General features: G+C 30.8%; 2 protein-coding genes and 1 long non-coding RNA gene across 7 annotated transcripts; 1 reads left to right on the forward strand and 2 right to left on the reverse strand.

Annotated features, from left to right (window-relative positions):
* Window positions 1-18: 18 nt before the first annotated feature.
* Window positions 19-5,171, reverse strand: LOC143902575 (uncharacterized). Its single transcript, XR_013258409.1, has 3 exons — window positions 4,858-5,171; window positions 4,024-4,175; window positions 19-1,890 (listed from the first exon to the last, which is right to left on the reverse strand). It is a non-coding gene; the product is annotated as an uncharacterized LOC143902575 (long non-coding RNA).
* Window positions 5,172-5,277: 106 nt separating this feature from the next.
* On the forward strand, window positions 5,278-10,411 carry LOC143902541 (uncharacterized). 5 transcript variants are annotated; one of them, XM_077415537.1, is made up of 9 exons: window positions 5,279-5,480; window positions 5,719-5,928; window positions 6,085-6,209; window positions 6,270-6,374; window positions 6,454-6,724; window positions 6,827-6,927; window positions 8,363-8,582; window positions 9,584-9,697; window positions 9,789-10,201. In XM_077415537.1, the coding sequence occupies exons 2-9, from the start codon at window positions 5,757-5,759 to the stop codon at window positions 10,091-10,093; spliced, it is 1,413 nt and encodes a 470-aa protein (XP_077271663.1). In that variant the 5' UTR covers window positions 5,279-5,480; window positions 5,719-5,756; the 3' UTR covers window positions 10,094-10,201. The 5 variants fall into 5 exon arrangements, with proteins under 5 accessions (XP_077271692.1, XP_077271663.1, XP_077271671.1 ...); XM_077415545.1 differs by having other exon boundaries at window positions 5,738-5,928; XM_077415554.1 differs by having other exon boundaries at window positions 5,750-5,928.
* An 8,320-nt stretch (window positions 10,412-18,731) lies between these two features.
* Window positions 18,732-20,228, reverse strand: LOC143902573 (uncharacterized). The gene is made up of 4 exons (XM_077415593.1): window positions 20,057-20,228; window positions 19,813-19,993; window positions 19,235-19,347; window positions 18,732-19,166 (listed from the first exon to the last, which is right to left on the reverse strand). Exons 2-4 carry the CDS (start codon window positions 19,845-19,847, stop codon window positions 18,856-18,858), a joined length of 459 nt encoding a protein of 152 aa, XP_077271719.1. The 5' UTR covers window positions 19,848-19,993; window positions 20,057-20,228; the 3' UTR covers window positions 18,732-18,855.
* Between the last annotated feature and the right edge of the window lie 283 nt (window positions 20,229-20,511).

Raw genomic sequence — 20,511 nt, forward strand, 5'->3', positions numbered from 1 at the left:
GCAATGATTTTTTGGCCATTTGTTGCTCTACACCCTTTGGCCCATTGACTAGTTGCTTCAAAACAAAAATGTTACTTTCATACGGGAAAGCCGATGTCGCCCAAAGAGGTCCTGATTTTCTAACAGATTGAACGCAATGGAGAATAGAATGAACATTATATCGCATTGCAGTCGTCCCATACAAATTTTCAAAATCTGCTACGAACTTCAAGAGATCTACTTCGCACTGATCCAGTTCAGAATGCGAGATTGAGGTCTTTTGTAAAATATACATGCTTTTGACAAATAGTACGTAATGTTCGAGATTTTTCTTTGGCACTAAATCCATACAAACAGGTATAGAGTAATATAACAACCATGACTTCCAGTCTTTTGCTTTAAAATTACTATAATTAGTCATTGGTTGCGGCAACTTCCGCAAATCGCGAGGAGGTTGAATTCTACATAATCTTTCGTTAATGATTTTCCTTGCATCGCGACTTAGAATTTTTGTGAATAAATCCCATACGTGTTTTGTTACGCCTAAAATGACTGTATGCATGCAATCAAGTGGAAAACCCCACACCATATCAAAATTTGATAATGATGCAAGTACCGAATCTCCCTTCACTCCTCGACTTTGTAATCCAGTTTTAGCCGATACTTGCGTATCATATAAATGAGTTTTATGAGTTCTTAACTCGGATTCTTGGTACTTAAAAGGATAACGCATAGCAGAAATATATAGCCCGGGATGATAACAGTAGCTACATCCAAAATATCCATTATATTGTATTCTATTTTGAACTACTGGTCGAGCTACGGAGTCCATTGAACAACATAAAACAGTTGGCGTATATGAGGTACGAACATTATCAACCGTTATGCCAAGATCAACACCGTCTTCACATAATTGATTGATTTGTTTAATAAACTCCGTAATGTATGTATTCATAAGTTGAGGAGTCGGCTCATGTTCAACAATCATGATACCTACCGTCAATACATATTTAAATCGCATTGTTGGCGGTAAATCATTGAAAATGAGTTGAAGAGGCCAAAAACTTCGTTTTGACTTATGAAATAACGGCGCTCCATCAGTATTAATATTGCATGTTAAAGAAGTGGGATAGTCCATAATCAATTCACGATATAATTCTCCGTCGCTTATATCACTAATATCTCTACTTTCCTGTGTAACGCGCCGAGCATTAATTTTTTCAATCAAAGCATTCTGAACATTTTTATCTTGCATAAGTAAATCTAATTGGTACCGTAAATCTATAGATAAAAACATATTTGTGCTTGACAAACTTATATTGTGTTTATGATTGCAAAACTCGCACAATATTTGATTCGCGTGAAAATGTTTCTTTGTTGTGGAATATAATTTGCTGTAACAATTAGTGCAATAATAATGATAAGTTATTATATTATCCGGTGGGTCAATTTCCTTCGCGAATCTATGATTTGATATATTAATATTACGAAAAGCTGGTCCAGCACATATACGAAGAAGTTCCATTATGGATTTGCGCGCTTCATTTGACGCACGATATCGCAAACAGTGCCCAGCTACCATCGAGACAACATCATCTACACTTAAACCCGCCGCCGGAAACATTATTGCACTACCTGTGCGTGTATGAAATTCTTCATTTCGCACGTCTAAATCATCTTCATTTTCTTCAATGTCATCAACACTCCCAGTGACGCTTCCTGCATCCGATGTGTTTTCATCAAATACCATTACCCATTCTTGATCTTCAAATGAGATATTCTCTTGCACGCATTGTGCAGATTGTGGTATTGTATTTTCGTGACTAACACCAGCACTGCCAATGACTTCTTGTTCAAATATTCCAGCGTTGCAAAGCTGATTCGAACACGATGGTTCACAATCAGTAATCCCTACAAGGAACACAAGAGATTTATTATTACTCTTGAAAAGCCATTAATATGATACACAAAAGATATTGAAAAATTACTAAAATAAAGATATTAATATGATTATGATACACAAAAGATATCGAAAAATTATTCAAATAAAGATATATATTTAGATATATATTTTGTTGCAATACCATCAAATTAAACAAGAAATAAATTAATACTTTTGTTTCCAATTTAATAAGATAATGATATTAATTTATTGTACCATAATTGTACCAAAACGTATATATATTTCATTAAATTTTAAATAAATTTGTAGAGATCTCTAAAATTCGCAAGAACATGATTAAGATAAACATCGTTCTAAATTGATTGAAAATTTCATGTAAAATCCAAAATAAAGTATTTTTTATTTACCTAAAATCTTCTTTCTTCTAATCTTTTTTTCGCATTAGTTATAAAAAAATTTAATTTTTGTTATAAAGTGAAGAAGCTGTAAACTTTATAAATTACGTAGGCCTGCCAATATGATGGGCCTGAAAGATGTTTCAGATGTTGCAATGGTTTTCGAAGTATTTTTATTTGTTGAATTCAAATCCGCCCGCAAAAATTGTCTATCACGTTTTTTTTTTAGAAAAATGTAATTTTATGAGCTAAAAACAGCGATTTTTGCAATATTAAGCCGTTACTGTAGCCGACTAATTAATCTCTTCAATATTTTCTTTGCGGTATCTTAAAGAGCTATCTTTTATTTTTATATAGCGTTCTTTATTTGCGTTTATTTTTTTCGTTGAACTGTAAAAGTTTTAAGAAGAAAACTTTTTAAAGTAAATCCTGTAATGTATGTACACAAGGAACTGGACTAGTGTTCACATAAGCTGTTTATATTTTAAGGGGTTTTTGAGGTGACTGATTTCGAATCTGCCATCAGATTTGCAAAATTAATTTGTTTAAACAAATTGTTATAAATTATTTGTTTAAATAATTTGTTTAAACAAGTTATTGCAAAATTCAATTTTTTGAACCTGTACTTATATATAATTTTTTTATCATTTTTCCCTAGAACATAATTTTGAGATTTTTTTTTTTAAATTAAATTTTGCAATAAAACTTTCACAACCCGGCAAAAAAAATTGTACGTAAATAAAGAAAAGTCGCTTTATAAAGATAAAAAATAGCTCTTTAAGATACCGCACAAAAAATATTACAAAAATTAATTAGTCGACTACAATAACAATTTAAATATGACAAAAATAACTGCTCATAAAACCCCTTTTTTTAATTTTATGATAATACAAGACTGTATCACATTCTGCACCTGGGAAATATTTATTATTACAAAAATATTTATAATTACAGCCCAAAGTATTACAATTTTTTAATTTATATACTTTATACACGCGATACATATACCGTAGTAAAGCAAAATTAATAAATTCTTGTCATAATATTTAGAGCTTGTGAACAAAACTGTGATACTAACTTTATATATTAATATAAAAAAAAAATTTCATTGTCAAGACACAGCATAGAATTGAATATTAGAATCCTGGCTAAGGTATTATTTTTCTCTATAAAATTTCTTTACAGTTTTACGAGGGAAGGGGGAATATAGATGCTAGTTAGCATTAAAAATATTAAATGGCTTGTCAATTTAATTTCTGATATTACGTTCCGGCTTCACGTAAGGACTGTGTTTTAAGACCGACAAATATGCGGCGCGCAGTTCGCGTGAGCTATGTTTCGTATATAAATTCACACAAATAATTATTAGGCACTAAAGAACCGCCGCAGATTTTCTGCAGACCGACATAGGCATTTCTATATATCCTTGTTTGAATACTAGATATTGTCACTGAATTTGATTCTTATCCAGCATTGGCTTTAATAATATATATTTCCTTGTTCCCAAATTGAAAATGTCATACTGTCCTATATATATTTTCATATATGATACAAATTTTTTTTTTACTTAAAAAAATAGTGACTTGATCAACAAATACAAAAAACATTGTTACGTCTTGGAATAAAAAACTATCATACAGCAGATAAAAAGTATTTATGAAGAATGCGATAAAGAAAAGATGAAAATAAACAAGTGCCCAAAAGTTAGAAGTTCATTATTATAATAAAATTGAAATAATATTAAACCTGTGCGTTCATCTATGCGAAGTAACATTGCGTCGTATTTCTGTTTCCATTTCGTATATGTAGCTTTCGACACCATATTCTTGTTGAAGTTTCTGTGTAACCACAGTTTATATCTTTTTCTTTCCATGTTGTATTCAGTGTTTCAATATTCACTGCAATTCAATGCAACAAAAAAATTAGCAATATACAACAGTATTTTACTACATCAATTTTACAACAAAAACATAAATAAAAATATTAATTAATTTTATGACAAAACTATACAAAAGACTACAAATATTTTTAACTAATTTGCATACATTTCAATACATTGTTACGTTCAAGTAAGGTGAAAAAATGATGCATGCTTATGGCGTATGAAAGAGATTGATTAGGTTTATTTATTTGCTTGAAATAAAACATAAAGAAATAAAGCCCCTATGAAAAGCGCAAAAGCATATACTTGTTACATATGTGCAAAGGCCTCACCATGCAAAACGAGGAGTTTATTTTCATTACAAAGGCAGGATGAAGTGTGCTGCTTACGAGCTTTCCCCTTTTTCTCTTTCTTTTACCTTATTTTCGAATGAAAGAGAGAGAAAGAATTACTCGCGAGCAATATTTTGTCAGACTTATTGTAAAGTTATGTACATATGGAGGGGTTAAAGCCATAGTGGTGTAAGTCACTTTTTTTAACCTATCGAGTTAAGTTCATAGATGCAATCTACACATGCAGATATGTTGAAAAAAGAAGAAAAAAAAAGTTGTCAAAAAAATTAACTTACACCACTATGGCTTTAACCCCTCCATATATACAATGACGTTGATACTTGTTAAAATGATAAAAAATCTTACCTTGAATACCTTAAAATGATCTCTGCTATCTGCTTCCAATGACTGCGTATAATTTTAATGGAAGATGTACAGGTCAACAATGCAGTCTTTCAAAATCTGAATGTCACACTTGAAACGCAAATATTCGAAAGTCACAGAAATATGTAACTGCTTTCCGTGAATGCACTGCACAAGACGTAAATTACGTAGTTACGTATTATAAATTACGTATTACACAATATAGGCTGATCAGGCTTCTCTCATGTTCGGCAATTGACATCTTGAAGGTTAATCGACCGATTAGATTAACTCGCGTTGGTGAAACCGAGCCTAATGCTGGGTCTACAATGCAAGCCGCAGAATCGTGAGTCGCAAGAATTGACCAATCACAGTCGATTATTCTCCTCAAATTCGACTGTGATTGGTCAATTCTTGCGACTCACGACTCTGTGACTTGCATTGTAGACCCAGCATAAGGCTTTTGTTTACGATATGAACACGTGCGTCCCGGCTGCGCGTGACGTAGTAGTCAATGATTGGGCGCACGCTTGCGGCAATAGACACGTAGACAGTAGCCGAATATTATCGTTATGTTGATTCTCAGTGTCCGGCGAATGTGATTTTCTCTGCTTTCGCGTGTATCGGTATTTTCATCCTTAGTCCTTATATCATTTCTTGAGCTGTGTATTCGCGTTCGGTTCTCTTGCCTGCACAGCATTAATCGATTCTCGCGTCGTTTAAGTTTGACCAATTTCTCGTGTTCGGTTTCTGCCACAGTGGCAGAAAGTGGCAAACAGTGCCGTTTCTACCGAACACGAGGAAATCGGTCAGACTTAAACAATGCAATGAGCTTTTCACGGTACGTGAGTTCATGATTTTTAGTTAATTTTTAAACAAGTAGAAATTTATTAAGACCTAACATGTATGCGTACGTGCGGATTCCGCCAACAAAAAATGTCCGCGAGATTCGGAAAGTTATGTCGGTGAGGGATATTAAAAAGTTCAAATCGCAAAATCCACTTAATCCGCGACAATTATATAAAATTAAACACAATGGAGATATTGTCGTAGGTCACGTTCTATGTACTGCAAGTAAGTAAAAAAATCTAATTTTCTTATGTATTTAAATTTTCTATTGTACTAGATTATCAAAAATTTCCTTAAAAATTCAACATTTAATGCAACAGATTTTTCATAAAAATTTATTGTTAAATATTTTTATTATTAATTTATTATCATTATTTGTAGGTACCAAGAGCGAATTGGAAGCAATGGTGGCAAGAAAAAGGATGAATATTCCACCGTCCCAACATCTACTGTCAGCATCTGACAGCTTTAGCACCGATACTGAAAACTCACCTAAGTCTGCTAAGGTACGTTAATATACAAAGAAACAATGACTCTACAGTAAATTTTTTATGTTTCTTTTATAGAGGATAGATGAAGATTTAGAAAATAGAAAACAACATAGGCTAAAGCAATTGAAAGAACGTCAGGCTTTGTGTGCAATTAATGCACAATCTGTTGAAGAATACCAGGTATGAAAATTTGATACAAATTTTTATATACCTGATATAAAGTAATTTATGCAATTATAACAAACACATTATTAAACAGGAACATAGCACTTGCAACAGAAGCTCGTCGACTTTAAATATTGAAATTGAAGATTTAAAAAGTACTGTAAACGCATATAAAGCCCAGTGTGACTTCTTAAAAGACAGTCTCCAAAAAAAAGAAAAAATAATTGCAGAAAATGCGGAATGGATTGCTAAACAAAAAGATATGGAAGTAACTATTGTGGCATTAGAGGAAGAAGTACAATCATTACGCCGATTGAATGTTGAATTGCAGGAATCTGCAATCTTAAAAGGAAAAGAAATTCAAAGTTCGTATATATATATGTTTAATATACACAACATAGCAGCTATATTGTACAATATGAAATAATAATACAATTATTATTATGTAATTGATCACTTTTTCACAGGTTTCAATGAAGGCAACAATTTAAATGTGGTTACAGGAAACAACCTGACAGTATCAAATAAACATCCCGCAGTTGGTTCTATAACGCCTGATAATAAAAGCGTAAGTGATTTCAATGTTTGCAAGATTAATTTACAGATATTCCTCTACTTACAACAAGATTACGTTCGTAAAACTTTGTTATTTGTAAATCAAATTTATTTGTAAGTCGAATGAATAGCATTATTATATTTTATGTAGTTTATATGAATGAAACATTATTTAAGCAAAATAATTATAACTAAAAACGATTAGAGATCTATTTAGAAAATGACAAAGGAAAATGTTTTTCTAAATTATCATTTTTAATACATTTATTATAAAATTAATATTTAGCTGCACCTCGCACAGCGACTAATAATTTAATATGAAAGACTGATATTTATAGTTTGATCTTCTATTTAAGATCTTAAGTTTATCGTTAAATACTTTGTTTTTAATGAAATTGTATCTAAAGACAAACTTAAGACAATCTTAAGTTATATCAGACTAGAGATTGAGATTGAGATTGAATTGAAATTTCACTAATCAAAGTTAAAGAATATTGGTTTCTTATTTGTTCATTTTATTCAATCCCAATATCAATCTCCAGTTTGATACGGACTTAATAAAAAACTAAACTATGAATGCCAACCAAAAAATAATAATAAAAAAGTAAATGTTCTTATTCGTATGAACATCCATTTTTATAGTTGGCGCATTTTCTTTATTTTACTTTTTTTTGTAGAGAAAACATCTTTTTTTGAAAAAGATAATTTCGTTAAGATTTCACACATTTGTAGTACCAAATTAAAGTTATTTTGTATAAAGTTATTTTGTATTTGTCGAAAAAACAAATTTTTTAAAAAAAGTTATAATTTTATTTTGTACGAGAATAAATTTTTGAGGACGTTTCTTGCATATACTTGGCGCAAGGCATTACTGTGCCTCTTGATTTTAAAATTTTATTATTTTTTTTAAATAAATATTTATATATTTAACAACATTAAATAGTAATTAAATAAATATGAAAAAAATGTCTTTAAGTTTGCGTTATTATAAATTGAATTTTTGTTTACTTTATAACTATAGTATTTATTTGTGTTTTGACCATTTTTATATAAAATGTAAAATATAATAATAAATTACAATAGTCTTTTTCAGATATATGTTATGCAGTTTATTGAAAAAATTTTAATAAATTAAACTTAAATTTTTAATGTAAAAATAAATTATTAATTACAAATAGATTAAAAAAAAAACATTATCAACTGATTGGATAGTTTTGCATACACTGCTGCTTTCCTCATACTATCCATACTCTCAGAGTACCACAGCATTTTACATCTAACATAATGCAGTAAACTGTAATATTTATGAAATATTGCCATCTAAACAATTTTAACTTCTGTTATTGCTCCCCACAATAATAACCTTTGGAAATCTGCCCAAGTTTTTTATATATCTTCTTTATATGTCATATCTACGAATGTAATATTATAACAATTAAATCTTGCAGATTCATCTTGGATATGGCGAATACTTGCCTAAAACTTCATATGTCGCAGCTGCTTGCGATTGCAGAAGGCCCGCAATTTTTGTTCGGCAAATCGCGATTTGTCTGTTTTCTTTGGAAACGCTTTTAAATAGCACTGTAACAGGCAAAGGAAGCAACCGAAACAAGAATTCTAAACAGCCGAAAAATGCCTTAGATTGCAACAAAATTTTAGCAATTAAAGGTAATCCATGTGTAATTTCATATTATCTCATCAATGATGTCTTCCTCTTTTATCATTGCTTTTCTTATTATTAGATGACGAATAAAATATATCATAAAACAGTCAACCCTTAACATTTTTTACAACCACAACGATAGAGATTTTAATTTTTTGCTAAAATTGCAACCGGTGTTGTACAAAGTAGTCATATTCATATCTACGAAGATAAATTTAATTCTCTTTAACGTTAGAAACTATATCAATGCTTTTAAATATATCTGTCTAATTATATTTGCGATAATAAAAGAAAACACCGGTCTAAACATTTCTGCTGGAGACAATTGTTCTAAAGCAAAGGCTGCAACTTAAAAAAATGAAAACATACAAAGTTTTCTAATTTTATCATTGCATATTTTGCATTATTTTACAATTTATTTAGAAGTTTTGTTTGTTGAAGTCGCTATTAGTCTTCAAAATAACATGTCATTGTTTAAGGGTAACATAAGACATGTTTTTTGAAGACCAATAGCAATTTAAACAAACAATTAAAATTTCCATATAATTTGTAAAATATTGCAAAATACACAATAATAAAATTAGTAAACGTTTGTAGTATGTACCTACGTTTTTACTTTTTGAGAAAGTTAGAGTTGAGTTGAGTTGCAGCTTTAGTTGTGTTGACGGGGCCCTTCGTTCTAAAACGAATGTCTCCAACAAAAATTAAAAAATATTCAGTGTATCTTTTATTTTTGGCAAATTGCCGTAATGAAGCAAACATTTGAAAGCACCAATTTCTAATTAATATTCAAGAGAATCAAAATTATTTACACAGATAAATATGGACACTTTGTACAATACCGATTGCAACTTCAATAAAACATTGAAATTTTAATGTTATTGTTGTAAAAAAAGTAAAGGGCTGATTGTTTAGGAGTAAATTTTATTCTTTGCCTAACAATACAATAACATTTTATTTTCTAATTCTCTTTGATAATATACTATTAAACTCTTCTTTTCTTTAGCAATATACTATCATTACTTAACAGTTGAAAAAAAAATCCCACCAGCACAGGCGGACAAATTAGTGGAAAAAACTAGAAACATTTTAGCTAAACTTATATCTTCCTTAAAAGATTGTAAGCAATTTTGTTTCAAAATGCGACTATAGTTACAACTTCTTTATTGAGATATTCATACCGACATATTTATAATATAAACATTTTTCAGCACATACATGTACTGCAGAAAAAGAAACCGATGCAATAGATGAGGAGGTTCTTAATTCAGAAGAACCGGACATCGAACCAAATATTGATGATGATATGATTGATATTGACATTGAACAAAATATTGAATCGAATATTGAACGCGACACTGAATCGAACATCGACTTCTCGATCGACCCGTTAGGAATGGAAGAAGCAGCACAAGTGCCTAATGAGGAAACATCTTCGTTGAACGAAAATAACAGCGATCCAGACTTCAATGTCCTTTTCCCACCCGAGTCATCAAGTAGTGGTGGGTACAAATAAATATAATACTTATTTTTCGAAATCGCTTATACTCATCACAATTTTTTTTTTCCAGATTCTGATTAAAGGTGAAGGTTTTTGGACATTTTAATATAAAAAAAAAATGTTTATATCTATTTCTTATAAATATAAGTGTTTTTATTTAACATTTTATTTTTAGATTTCTTATTTTTACAAGTTTTTTTTGTTTAAATTTGATTTTTTATTTTTTGTTTGATTATAATTTTTAACCGAAAGTTTTTTATTAATACTTATGTATTAAGATACTATAAAGTATATTAATTATATAATAAATAAAAAATAAACGTTTATCTAAAAGCATTAAAATTTATTATCCTTTCCTATTTTCCTTTCCTTTCCTATGTGTGTGTGTGTGTGTGTGTGTGTGTGTGTGTGTGCGTGTGCATGTGTATGTGTTTGGTCATTACGGGAGGCATTTAAAACAATTTCCTAAACCATCTAATGCCATGCAATTCCATAACCTTTACGGATTCCATAGGATTGGATGGAATTGAAAATTTCTTTTTTGGATTCCATGGGATTGAACCATCTCATTTCGAATCCCATCTAATTTCATCTAATTCCGCCAAAAAAGGGATTCAAAGGTATTAAAAAATTTTAATATCTTTTAATCCTTTTTCGTTTGCTGGGGTTATATCTTATGCGAATCTTCAAATTGTGTTGGAAACATGCTCTTTTCGGAGATTATACATCTATTATGGATTTAAGATGTAACAAAATTTGAAGTTGTACAGTCTGAGATGAAGAAATGGAGCTAGTTTTTCTAAAAAAGGAGTTCAAACAATTAAAGTTCTCAATAAAACTGGAAGAAAGGAGTTAATGAATAAACATTTGGTTTGAGAACTAAAATTGAAGTGTGCTAAAAATGTAACGAAATCGACAAAAGTATGTAATTAACATTTTCATTCAACTTTAATATAGCATCCATTTCCTATTAAACTGATATTCATTAAAATATTCATTAAAATGTAATAACGTTGAAAGAACGATGTTTTTAGATTTTAAGGATCGACCTGTTTGGGAAAAATAAAAATCAAAACACAATTGATAGCTTGTTGATATGACTGATTAGTTATAATAATAATCCGTAAATAACAGTAGATTCCGTAAAAGTGGTGAATGTTACTTCCACAAAGGCGGTATTTAATTTGTCAGTAAATCTCTATAATTATCTCTTGCATGTTGACAAATTGATCACAGTCTGGGATACTTGATATTTTAAAAAACTAATTACTATAGTATCGCAAAGGCAAATTAATTACACACACATACATACACATTAATAACATTTATTGTGCTTCAGGGACAAGTATGGAAAGTATAAAATTTATAATTAATAATTAGTAAGATAATTAATATAATAAAATTCAATAAAATTCAATAAAATAAACTAAAATAAAATAACATTATTAATAAAAAATATATTTATAGCTTATTATGTAATAATAAATGTTATACTATAATATTATGAACAATATAAATATTTTTTTGTAATTCTCGTGAATTTTAATATCTTATGTATAGAATTAAGCTAATTTTTATATCTGGACACTTTTTATTGAATTTTTTTACCTTGGATTGAAGATCATTTCTTTTTTCCCACTCATTGTTTAGACGTCGACTATAAGCAACATAATGTCCAATTCCACCAATATCTAATGGTGGTATAAATTCCACAGTTCCGCACAATAAAAAATTCTGCTCTTTAATACACAGTTTGGTCGGTATATCTCTTAAGTTAGTTTTAAAATTTTGAATATTATTCTCTTGGGTATAATTCGACTTTGCATATACATCATCTGTATCAATACACAAATACTGTCCTATTTTAAATTCCCTATTTGCTGTATTTTGATGGCATTCAGAACAATATACAACTTTATTGCTTATGTATTTAATTATTTCATTTTCCAGGTTTTTATAACCATTTTCCCAAATGAAATTCAGTGATGGCACAGGTATTACTGGTTTTTTAATCACCTTCTTGTCTGCACATTGACTGCAAGTAATAACTTCCGATGGACTTGGATAATGTTTCATTAAAGTAATAAATAATGTATTTACATTAGAGTTACAGTTAATAGTTGGTTGCGTGTGATCAAAAAGTCTATATTGGATATACGCACGCCGTTTGTAGAATTTATCTTGCAATCCAGTATTAGCATAATCTACAACGATTTTTGCATAATTAAAATCAGTTGTTTCAAAATCATTCAAGAAATTTCCTGTAGATTCTTTTGAACAACTATTTAAAAAGTCTTTAAATTCTTGACTTATACCATAACCAGCTCTTAATAATTCTGTACAGCTATCAATTGCACAAGTATTGAGGAATTTAAATTTTCTTTTAAATACGATTCTTGGCCTTAATTTGTTTCCATTTTGTATGACTGTTTTATATGCTTGACCCGTTGGTTTTTGAAGCTGTAATTCAAATTCTGGATCTGCTGAGACAAATTTTCCTCGTTTATTTGTTTCTGCATTATCAACAATTTCTTGCACACTATCAATATTCCTTTTAAAATCATCAAAATCAACATTTTTGTTAGTTACTTTTGTTGAGTGTAATGGTATATTTTTAAGAAAGGAAGAATAGTTCACTACATTAATTTCATTAATTTCTTTAAAGTTGCAGTTCTTGATAACTGAGTTACTATTTTCGGCATGGTTAATGTTTTCGTCGGAAATTTTGTTGGTGTAGTTGTGATCATGATTAATAGAAACATTAATTAAACTTTCAGAATCTCGTTTATTTAAAGGTGTATGTAGAATGTTTTCCTGAAGCTCCTCTTTTTTTAATAGATTTTTATATCCTTCTTTTTTGCTTTCCAAGTTATCTGTAAAAGTATCTGTTTTATCCCATTTGATATAAACGTCATTGATTTTTCCGTCTTTAACAATTTTTTGTGTACCATTATCACATTCCAATTTAGTGTTATTATCTAAATTATTATTGTCTGAAAAATCATGTAAATTAATAACTGAAGCCGAGTGTGTGAAATTTTGAGGTAAATAATCATTATTTTTGTTTATACTTATATCATTAGAGTCTTTTTCTAGAGAAAAATGTACAGAAGTATCATTAAAATTTTCTGGAAAATTTATTTTAACGATGTCAGCCTTTCCTTTCCAGTTGTCTGTTGCCTCAATGTGTTCATTATTGTCTTTTCGTTTTAAGATTTTAGTTGAAGGAATTTTCCCAGAATCTTTTAATCGATTATAAGCTGCTATACCTAGTTTTATATCTGTGTCGATTTGTCTACAATGTTTAATTAATATTTTATCAACTCTTTGACGTCTTCTTTCTTCTAACAGTGAGCCTTTAACATCGGAAAAGTAAGCTTCTGACCTAGCTGATGTAGCTACATCATGAGGACTTTTAAAATGATCCTGCATCACGTTTGTCCATGCCGGGAATTCCATGCAAAGCCTAGACAAAGGATCTATAAAAGCTGGCAAGTAATAATCATTATTCTTTAAATCAAAGTCAGAATTATTAAACTGAGAAAAATCTAATAATGGTGTACATTTTAAATTTTCAATATAACAAAAAATGGGTCTTCTTTTAGCGTCATTATTCATATCTTCATTATCTTGTAAGAAATCCTTATTTGCTCTTTTTTTATTCAAATCACCTTTCTTTTCTGTTTCCTCTTTCCGACAATTATCTTCAAATTTGTAAGTTTTAATTTTTTGAATTAGATTCTTCTTCGCTTTTTGACACTCTTCAGTATCGATTTTATTACCGGCCACCATGAAAACTTCTTTTAATGTTATAGTGACTGCAGTCATAGTTTTTACATTACTTAAAAGCCCTACACATCTTCTGAAAAATTCCTTGACTCGAAAGTCACATCGTGTAAAGCAATCCCATTTTCTCACTGCATTAGTTAAATGAGCTATGTCAGTTCTTAACCAACATTTTAAGTTTTTTATTTCTTCAGTATCTTTTTGTAAAATCATAAAACAGTTGTCAATATAATCTTTAAATGTACTAATGTTAAATGCTAAACAAATTGCATTTTGTAAAGCTTTACTCATATCCGTTATTACTTCTTTTGGTGTGAGAGCCCCAGATTTTTTCCAATCATTCAGCCACCATGTAAGAAAATTGCTATCATTTTTTTCAGTCATTGTTTGAGTCACTGGTATAATAAGATGGTCAATATGTGTTACAAGTTCATGAAGAAATATTTCACTGCTTTCTCCATTGGGACGACTAATTGATGTAACCATGCTACCAGTTGAATCAATAGAAACTGGTGTTCCAAGGTATTTTTGGATGTCATTATATAAATTAGTTTGTTCTGGTGACCAGTACGTTATGTGAAACTTATCATACCCTATGTCTTTTATAAATTTATTAAACTCAACATTTTCTTTTATTAGCGACAAAGAATCCCATACTGAAATACCAGTTACGATTCCTAATTTTTTATCTTTGGCTTTTTGCCGAGCCTTAGACAGAGCAGATAATGTGTACACATGTGCAGGTTCTGGACAACCATGAACCATTTCTTTGGCTGCTATGTCACGTCTCACTTTTTTTGGTTTTTTTGTTTCCAAATCCTTCATAAATTTTTCCAATTCAATGCCAGCTAATCTTCTTTTTTTCGTGTGTGGGATTCCGTGAGAGTTTTTCGTTTTAACTTCAAAACGCACTTTTGTGTCACTAGGACCATTTTCAGATTCAGCTATTAATACAGCGCTGCACTCATTGCAGTATCCATTTATTGTTATCAATGGAAGACTATCTTTTCTAACAATCGCATGCTTGAAATTAAAACAACAAGGCAACTTCTGATACTTCCAAATAATTTTGCTTATAATGTATGTCCATCCAGGTTGAAGAACATAATTACCTTTTTGATGTTCTATGGGTTTAATGGAATCCCACTCCTCACCTTCTATCTCTATATAAAAAATTAATTGCTTTGATTTTTTGATATTTTTCTTTTCTGGAGATTTATCTATGCTTTCATCTTTTTCGAAAGTATTTGAGTGCACAGTCTGTATTTTTTGAATGTTATCTACCGCTAAACCTATTGTTTTTCTGTACTTTAAGTAAACATCATGCCGATTTTGAAATATATAAATGTATAAAGTCACTGGTTTCATGCGATTATCTAGGGCTTCAGATATTTTTTCCCAAATTTTGTCTTTCTTCCTTTTAATTTTGTCATTATTATCTAGAATATTAAAATCATTTTCAAGCAAAATTATTAAAATGTCCTCTGGCGACACTGCATATTTTCTGCCTCGTTTTGCTATAATCGAAACAATTTTTTTTATTGTCTTCCTATATAAATATACTTTAATATTCTATCTTTATCTTCTTTATTCTATCTTCTATCTTCCATCTTCCATCTTCTATCTTCTATCTTCTATCTTCCATCTTCTATCTTCCATCTTCTATCTTCTATCTTCTATCTTCCATATTTTATCTTCTATCTTCTATCATCTATCTTTTATCTTCTATCTTCTATCTTCTATATCTTCTATATCTTCTTTATAATTTAATATATATTAATTCGCTTTAATTATATCTTTATTTAATGTTTGATATTATCTAGACCGATGATTTTATACTTTATAAATAATATAAAACAATAATGATAGTAAACAATGCTATACTGCCATCTCGTGGTATAAATAGAAAGCAAAGGTGTGTTTACAGGAGTATGGCCGATATTCACATCTGAATTCAACACAGGTTAAAGCGATTAGGTCCAATCCACAAGTCAATTATTAGATTGTGATTGGTCAATTCCCTGGCTACGGCTTGCGACACCTATTGTGGATTGGACCTAGTCGCTCAAACCACAGATTAATAGACAGATAGCCAAAGGCCACCTGGAAATAAGTTGGCGCTGGAAGTTTATATTTTTTAATGAACCATAGCTCAAACAATTGCTCCTTGATTGCTCCCTCAGAATCAACAATTGCTCCTCTTTTAAAATGATTATTTTTTAAGATATTAAAAAAAAAAACGAAAATTTTCTAATTTTCACTCAAAAACATATTTTTAATAACTCTATGCAATTAAAACCGGTATAGAACGATTGCTCCTTAATTGCTTCTTATTGCTTCATCATTATTTTAATGATTTATTGCATTTTTCATTGAAAAATTATCAAATTGATTATTTTACAAGTAACGCCACCGCCACTTATCGGCCGCCTATTGTAACTATGGCTCGGCAGCCATTGGCGGAAATATTCAAACGTAATATAACAGCTCTATTGTTTATAACTATATCTCAAAGAGTTTAGTCAATATTTCCTATTGATTTTTGCTAGAATAACTGATTCTCGCTTGCTCTATTGGGATATTCAATTGCTCCATTCGTATAATTAATTTTTAATGATATTTTAGCAAAAAACCACTTATTTCTTTGGAATAACATATTTCCTATAGTTCTCTGCAAGTATATCCAACATAAAACGATTGCTCTTTAATTGCTCCATCATTACTTTAATGATTTATTGCATTATTATTAAAAACATAACAAACTGAATGCTGAAGCACAGACTTTTGCATAACGCATATAGGTATCAACCAATCATAATTCTATATTTTTATTCTGTTGTTAAGGCTATTGCACGTAACAAAGTTTTAGTCATAATCGTAAGGCTGTAAGAAAATAGACCAATCACAGTCGATTATTCTTCGAGCTGGAGGACACAAGGCGTTAAGCTGCGATTTCATTGACGCTAGAAACCAGCGTCAAATATAGTCACGTGACTAAATTTGACGCTCGTCTGATGGAGGGAGAAGTAAGCGGCAAAACGTGCGCGTCGTGAAACCGCCGCTTTTGACTTGCGATAACAGTTCGTCCCCAACAAGGTTATGTTTGTCTGAGTATTTTGAACATAATGGCCTTCATGCAGAAATATCGTACATGGGTGACAGAACGTGCGAGGCAGTTGAATAATGCTCAAGAGGAATAACTCCTGAATGACATGCTACTAATTGTCATTGTGCATGAAATATTGCGGACGAACTCAGAGGAGAAAAAGAAACGGATCTACACAAAAAAGCGTTTTTGGGTACATCCTATATTTAGATTGAGAAATAAGTATGGGTTTTACTACGCAATATATCCAACTCTATCGAAGTATAACCCTAAGTTTAAAAACTATATGCGGATGTCATTATCGCAATTTGAGGACCTGCTGCATTTGGTTGCACCTCATATCACAAAACAGACTGTGACTCGAGATCCCATACCTGCTGCAGCACGATTATCTCTGACATTAAGGTAAGCTGGATATGTTAAATCGAACGTGTTCTTTCCATAAGGACAATATTACATACAAAATCTTTTTTTCAGATATTTGGCTACTGGTGATTCAATGAACTCCATGTCATATCAATATCTTGTTGGAACTACGACAGTGTCAAACATTATTACCGAGACATGTGCAGCATTATGGGATTGCCTTGCTAAAAAAGTGCTTCCTTTTCCATTAAGTAAGGAAGATTGGCTCAATATCGCACAAGATTTCGAAGATTGCTGGAATTTTAATCACTGCATTGGCGCAATTGACGGAAAACACGTTGCTATTCAGGTATTTCTTTTATTTGACATTATCTAATAATGGCAACTGGCGAGCTAGCTATATAATTCCATTTGTTTTAGTGTCCTCATAATGCTGGCTCTTTATATTACAACTACAAGAACTATCATAGCATTGTACTGCTCGGAATATGTGATGCCAACTACATGTTTACGTTCGTCGACATCGGAGCTTATGGCAGACGTAGTGATGGCGGAATTTTCCGAGATTCTATTGTAGGTCAGAAATTTTATAATAGAGAAATGGGATTGCCAGAACCTAAGAAACTCACGGTCGATGGTGATCCTATGCCATATGTTCTTGTTGCCGATGAAGCATTCCAGTTAACTGATTTCATGCTAAGACCATATCCAGGAAAAGGAGGACTTAATCACGAAAAAAACATCTATAATTATCGCCTCAGTCGTGCTCGTAGAACAATCGAGAATTCTTTTGGAATTCTTGTGAGTCAATGGAGAATATTGAAAAAGCCTATTGATGCTACGGTAAAAAATACAATGCAAATTGTCCAGGCCATTATTTGCATTTATAATTGGCTTCGAAAACAGGATTTAGACGAAAACGAATATATTTCTGCGGACATGATTGATCACGATGGACCTAGTGGTTTTATTCCTGGAAATTGGAGGAAGGAAATTGGTAGTAGTCATGCCTTGAGAGATCTTGGTAATTGTGGCACTAACAATTCTTCTCGAGATGCCATGAACATCAGGAATGAATTTTGCGATTATTTTAACGGCGAGGGTGCTATACCCTGGCAGTATCTTCAATAGCAGTAATTACAATTATCATCATTATGTTTGATTTTTTTGACATTTTAATTCAATCAAAATGGTATATATAAGTCATTTAATTAATCATAAGTAGACTACAATAATACTTATTTATATTATATTAATAAAATTATTCTTATACCGCTTTTTAAATATGTATTACACGTGTACCGTCATAATATACGCAACTACATCCATATTTTGAAGAAAAAAATAAAAAGATCTAAAAAAATTTAAACAATATATTATATAACTATAGAAGTCTATATAACTATAGATTTATTTATTTTGTTAAAATAAAAAAATAAAAAAATTTTATAATTATGCTCGTATAAAAAAATATAAAATGTGTTGTCGGAATCTTCTAAAACATCCAGCTGAAAAAAACTTAGTTATTATTCCTTTCTTCCTGTAGTCTGGAGAAGGTCATTTGGACAATATCATGTAGAGTTCGCATTTGTAGTTGAGGCGACATTTTGCGCAAATGTAATGCTGCTGTTTGTAGCATATGATCTACCTCATCGAATGGATCATCTATATTTGGTGGTGCAACATTTTGCGCCTTTTCTCGTCTCTCAAAAATTTGGATTAGTTTATCCAACGGATTCGTAGAACCAACTGAAATATTGCTATTAATAGTGGAATTGGTATTGAGTCTTCGTCTTTTTCCACTCGTAAAAGTACTTGATAAGGTTGGTGCTGCAAACAAATTTTTATATTAGTTATAGTTGATATAAAAAAAAATAATAATAAAACAATGATCATACTTTCTGTGCTACTACTGTCATTTGGATCTATGTCAATCGGACTTTCTACTTGAGAAGTTGACTGGTCCACCGATAATAGCTCGTTCTCTGTGCTAGGAATATTACTCGACGTGCTACAATAAATGAACAAAGTAAAAATTACAGAAACAAATTGTGGAATTACAGTAACTTTATCGCTGTCTAATGATGTTCCTGGCACAAAGAATGAGCAATTTTAGAAATTTGGTTGAGTAGTTAGCCTCAAGATCAAGTGCAAAGTCTGTTTGACATGGACAACATATGCAGTAGCTGGGATAGTATAATGGTTGTTATTATTATTGCTATTGTTAGAAAATAATTTAATAATAATAATAAATAATAAATAAATTAAAAATAAATATAGTTGGATTATTATTATTATTATTAAATAATTTTCAAATAATAGCAATAATAATAACAAAACCATTATACTACCAGAGAGCTATTGTTGTCCATGCCATACAGAATTTGTAATTTGTACTTGATCTTGAAACTGATGTCTACTATTGTGTTGTGCCAGGAACATTACTTTATAATAATAACATAAATCAGTTACTTACTCCTTCGATAGACTGGTATCACGAAGAAACTCCATTATGTTATAATGCTTCCACTTGTGACGGTCCTCATTTTCATTCCTCCCAGATCCACTCGGAAGGTACTGCTCTGACTGGACAATTTTGCGATATGTATCGCGTAATGATTTAAATTTCTGCTGTACAGCAGTTGCGTCGAGTACACCTAGAAAAATCAGATTTTATCATATCCAACTAATCCAACTGTATAATATATTTATTTATTTACCATTCAATTCATCAGCAACTTCTTGCCAGAGTCGTTTCCGGGTTTCCTTGGATCTCCGGTCCACCGGTTGACTAATGTCCCACAGAGGCCTTCTATGTTGGATAGCCAAAATTAAATGTTCTTCCTCTTCTACCGACAATTTCTTTGAGGCCTTTCTTTTGGAAGGAGTTTTAAAATTTTAACTGCCAACAGCATTTTCTTTAGATTGACAGCTGGAGTTCGCTAATTGGCAATTTCCTGCCACGACTAAAATTAAGTGAAAAAGTATTCGATTTTATTGTAGAGGAGCAGGAGAGTTTATTATTGTGTCAATTAATCCATAACTTACGTATATGCTGGTTGAAGGTTGCACCAATGTTGACCTCAACTATTTGCTCTACGCCGTCAATGTAGGCACGGCGTAGGCACGTTTTTCCATCATCTACAAACAAAATTATTATTTTAGTGAAATACAC

Source organism: Temnothorax americanus, unplaced genomic scaffold, assembly GCF_048541705.1.
Source record: "Temnothorax americanus isolate GAGA-0224 unplaced genomic scaffold, ASM4854170v1 Scaffold102, whole genome shotgun sequence".
Classification (NCBI taxonomy): Eukaryota; Metazoa; Arthropoda; class Insecta; order Hymenoptera; family Formicidae; genus Temnothorax; species Temnothorax americanus.

Excerpts from the sequence above, each read along its gene's own strand:
- LOC143902573 (XM_077415593.1), bottom strand. The coding sequence starts at position 19,847 with ATGGAGTTTCTTCGTGATACCAGTCTATCGAAGGA. Across the intron at positions 19,348-19,812 it reads GATACCAGTCTATCGAAGGA|CACGTCGAGTAATATTCCTA; the intron begins GTAAGTAACTGA and ends CATTTATTGTAG. Across the intron at positions 19,167-19,234 it reads TGACAGTAGTAGCACAGAAA|CACCAACCTTATCAAGTACT; the intron begins GTATGATCATTG and ends ATTTGTTTGCAG.
- LOC143902541 (XM_077415537.1), top strand. The coding sequence starts at position 5,757 with ATGTATGCGTACGTGCGGATTCCGCCAACAAAAAATGTCCGCGAGATT. Across the intron at positions 6,725-6,826 it reads AAAAGGAAAAGAAATTCAAA|GTTTCAATGAAGGCAACAAT; the intron begins GTTCGTATATAT and ends ACTTTTTCACAG. Across the intron at positions 8,583-9,583 it reads CAAAATTTTAGCAATTAAAG|CAATATACTATCATTACTTA; the intron begins GTAATCCATGTG and ends TCTTTTCTTTAG.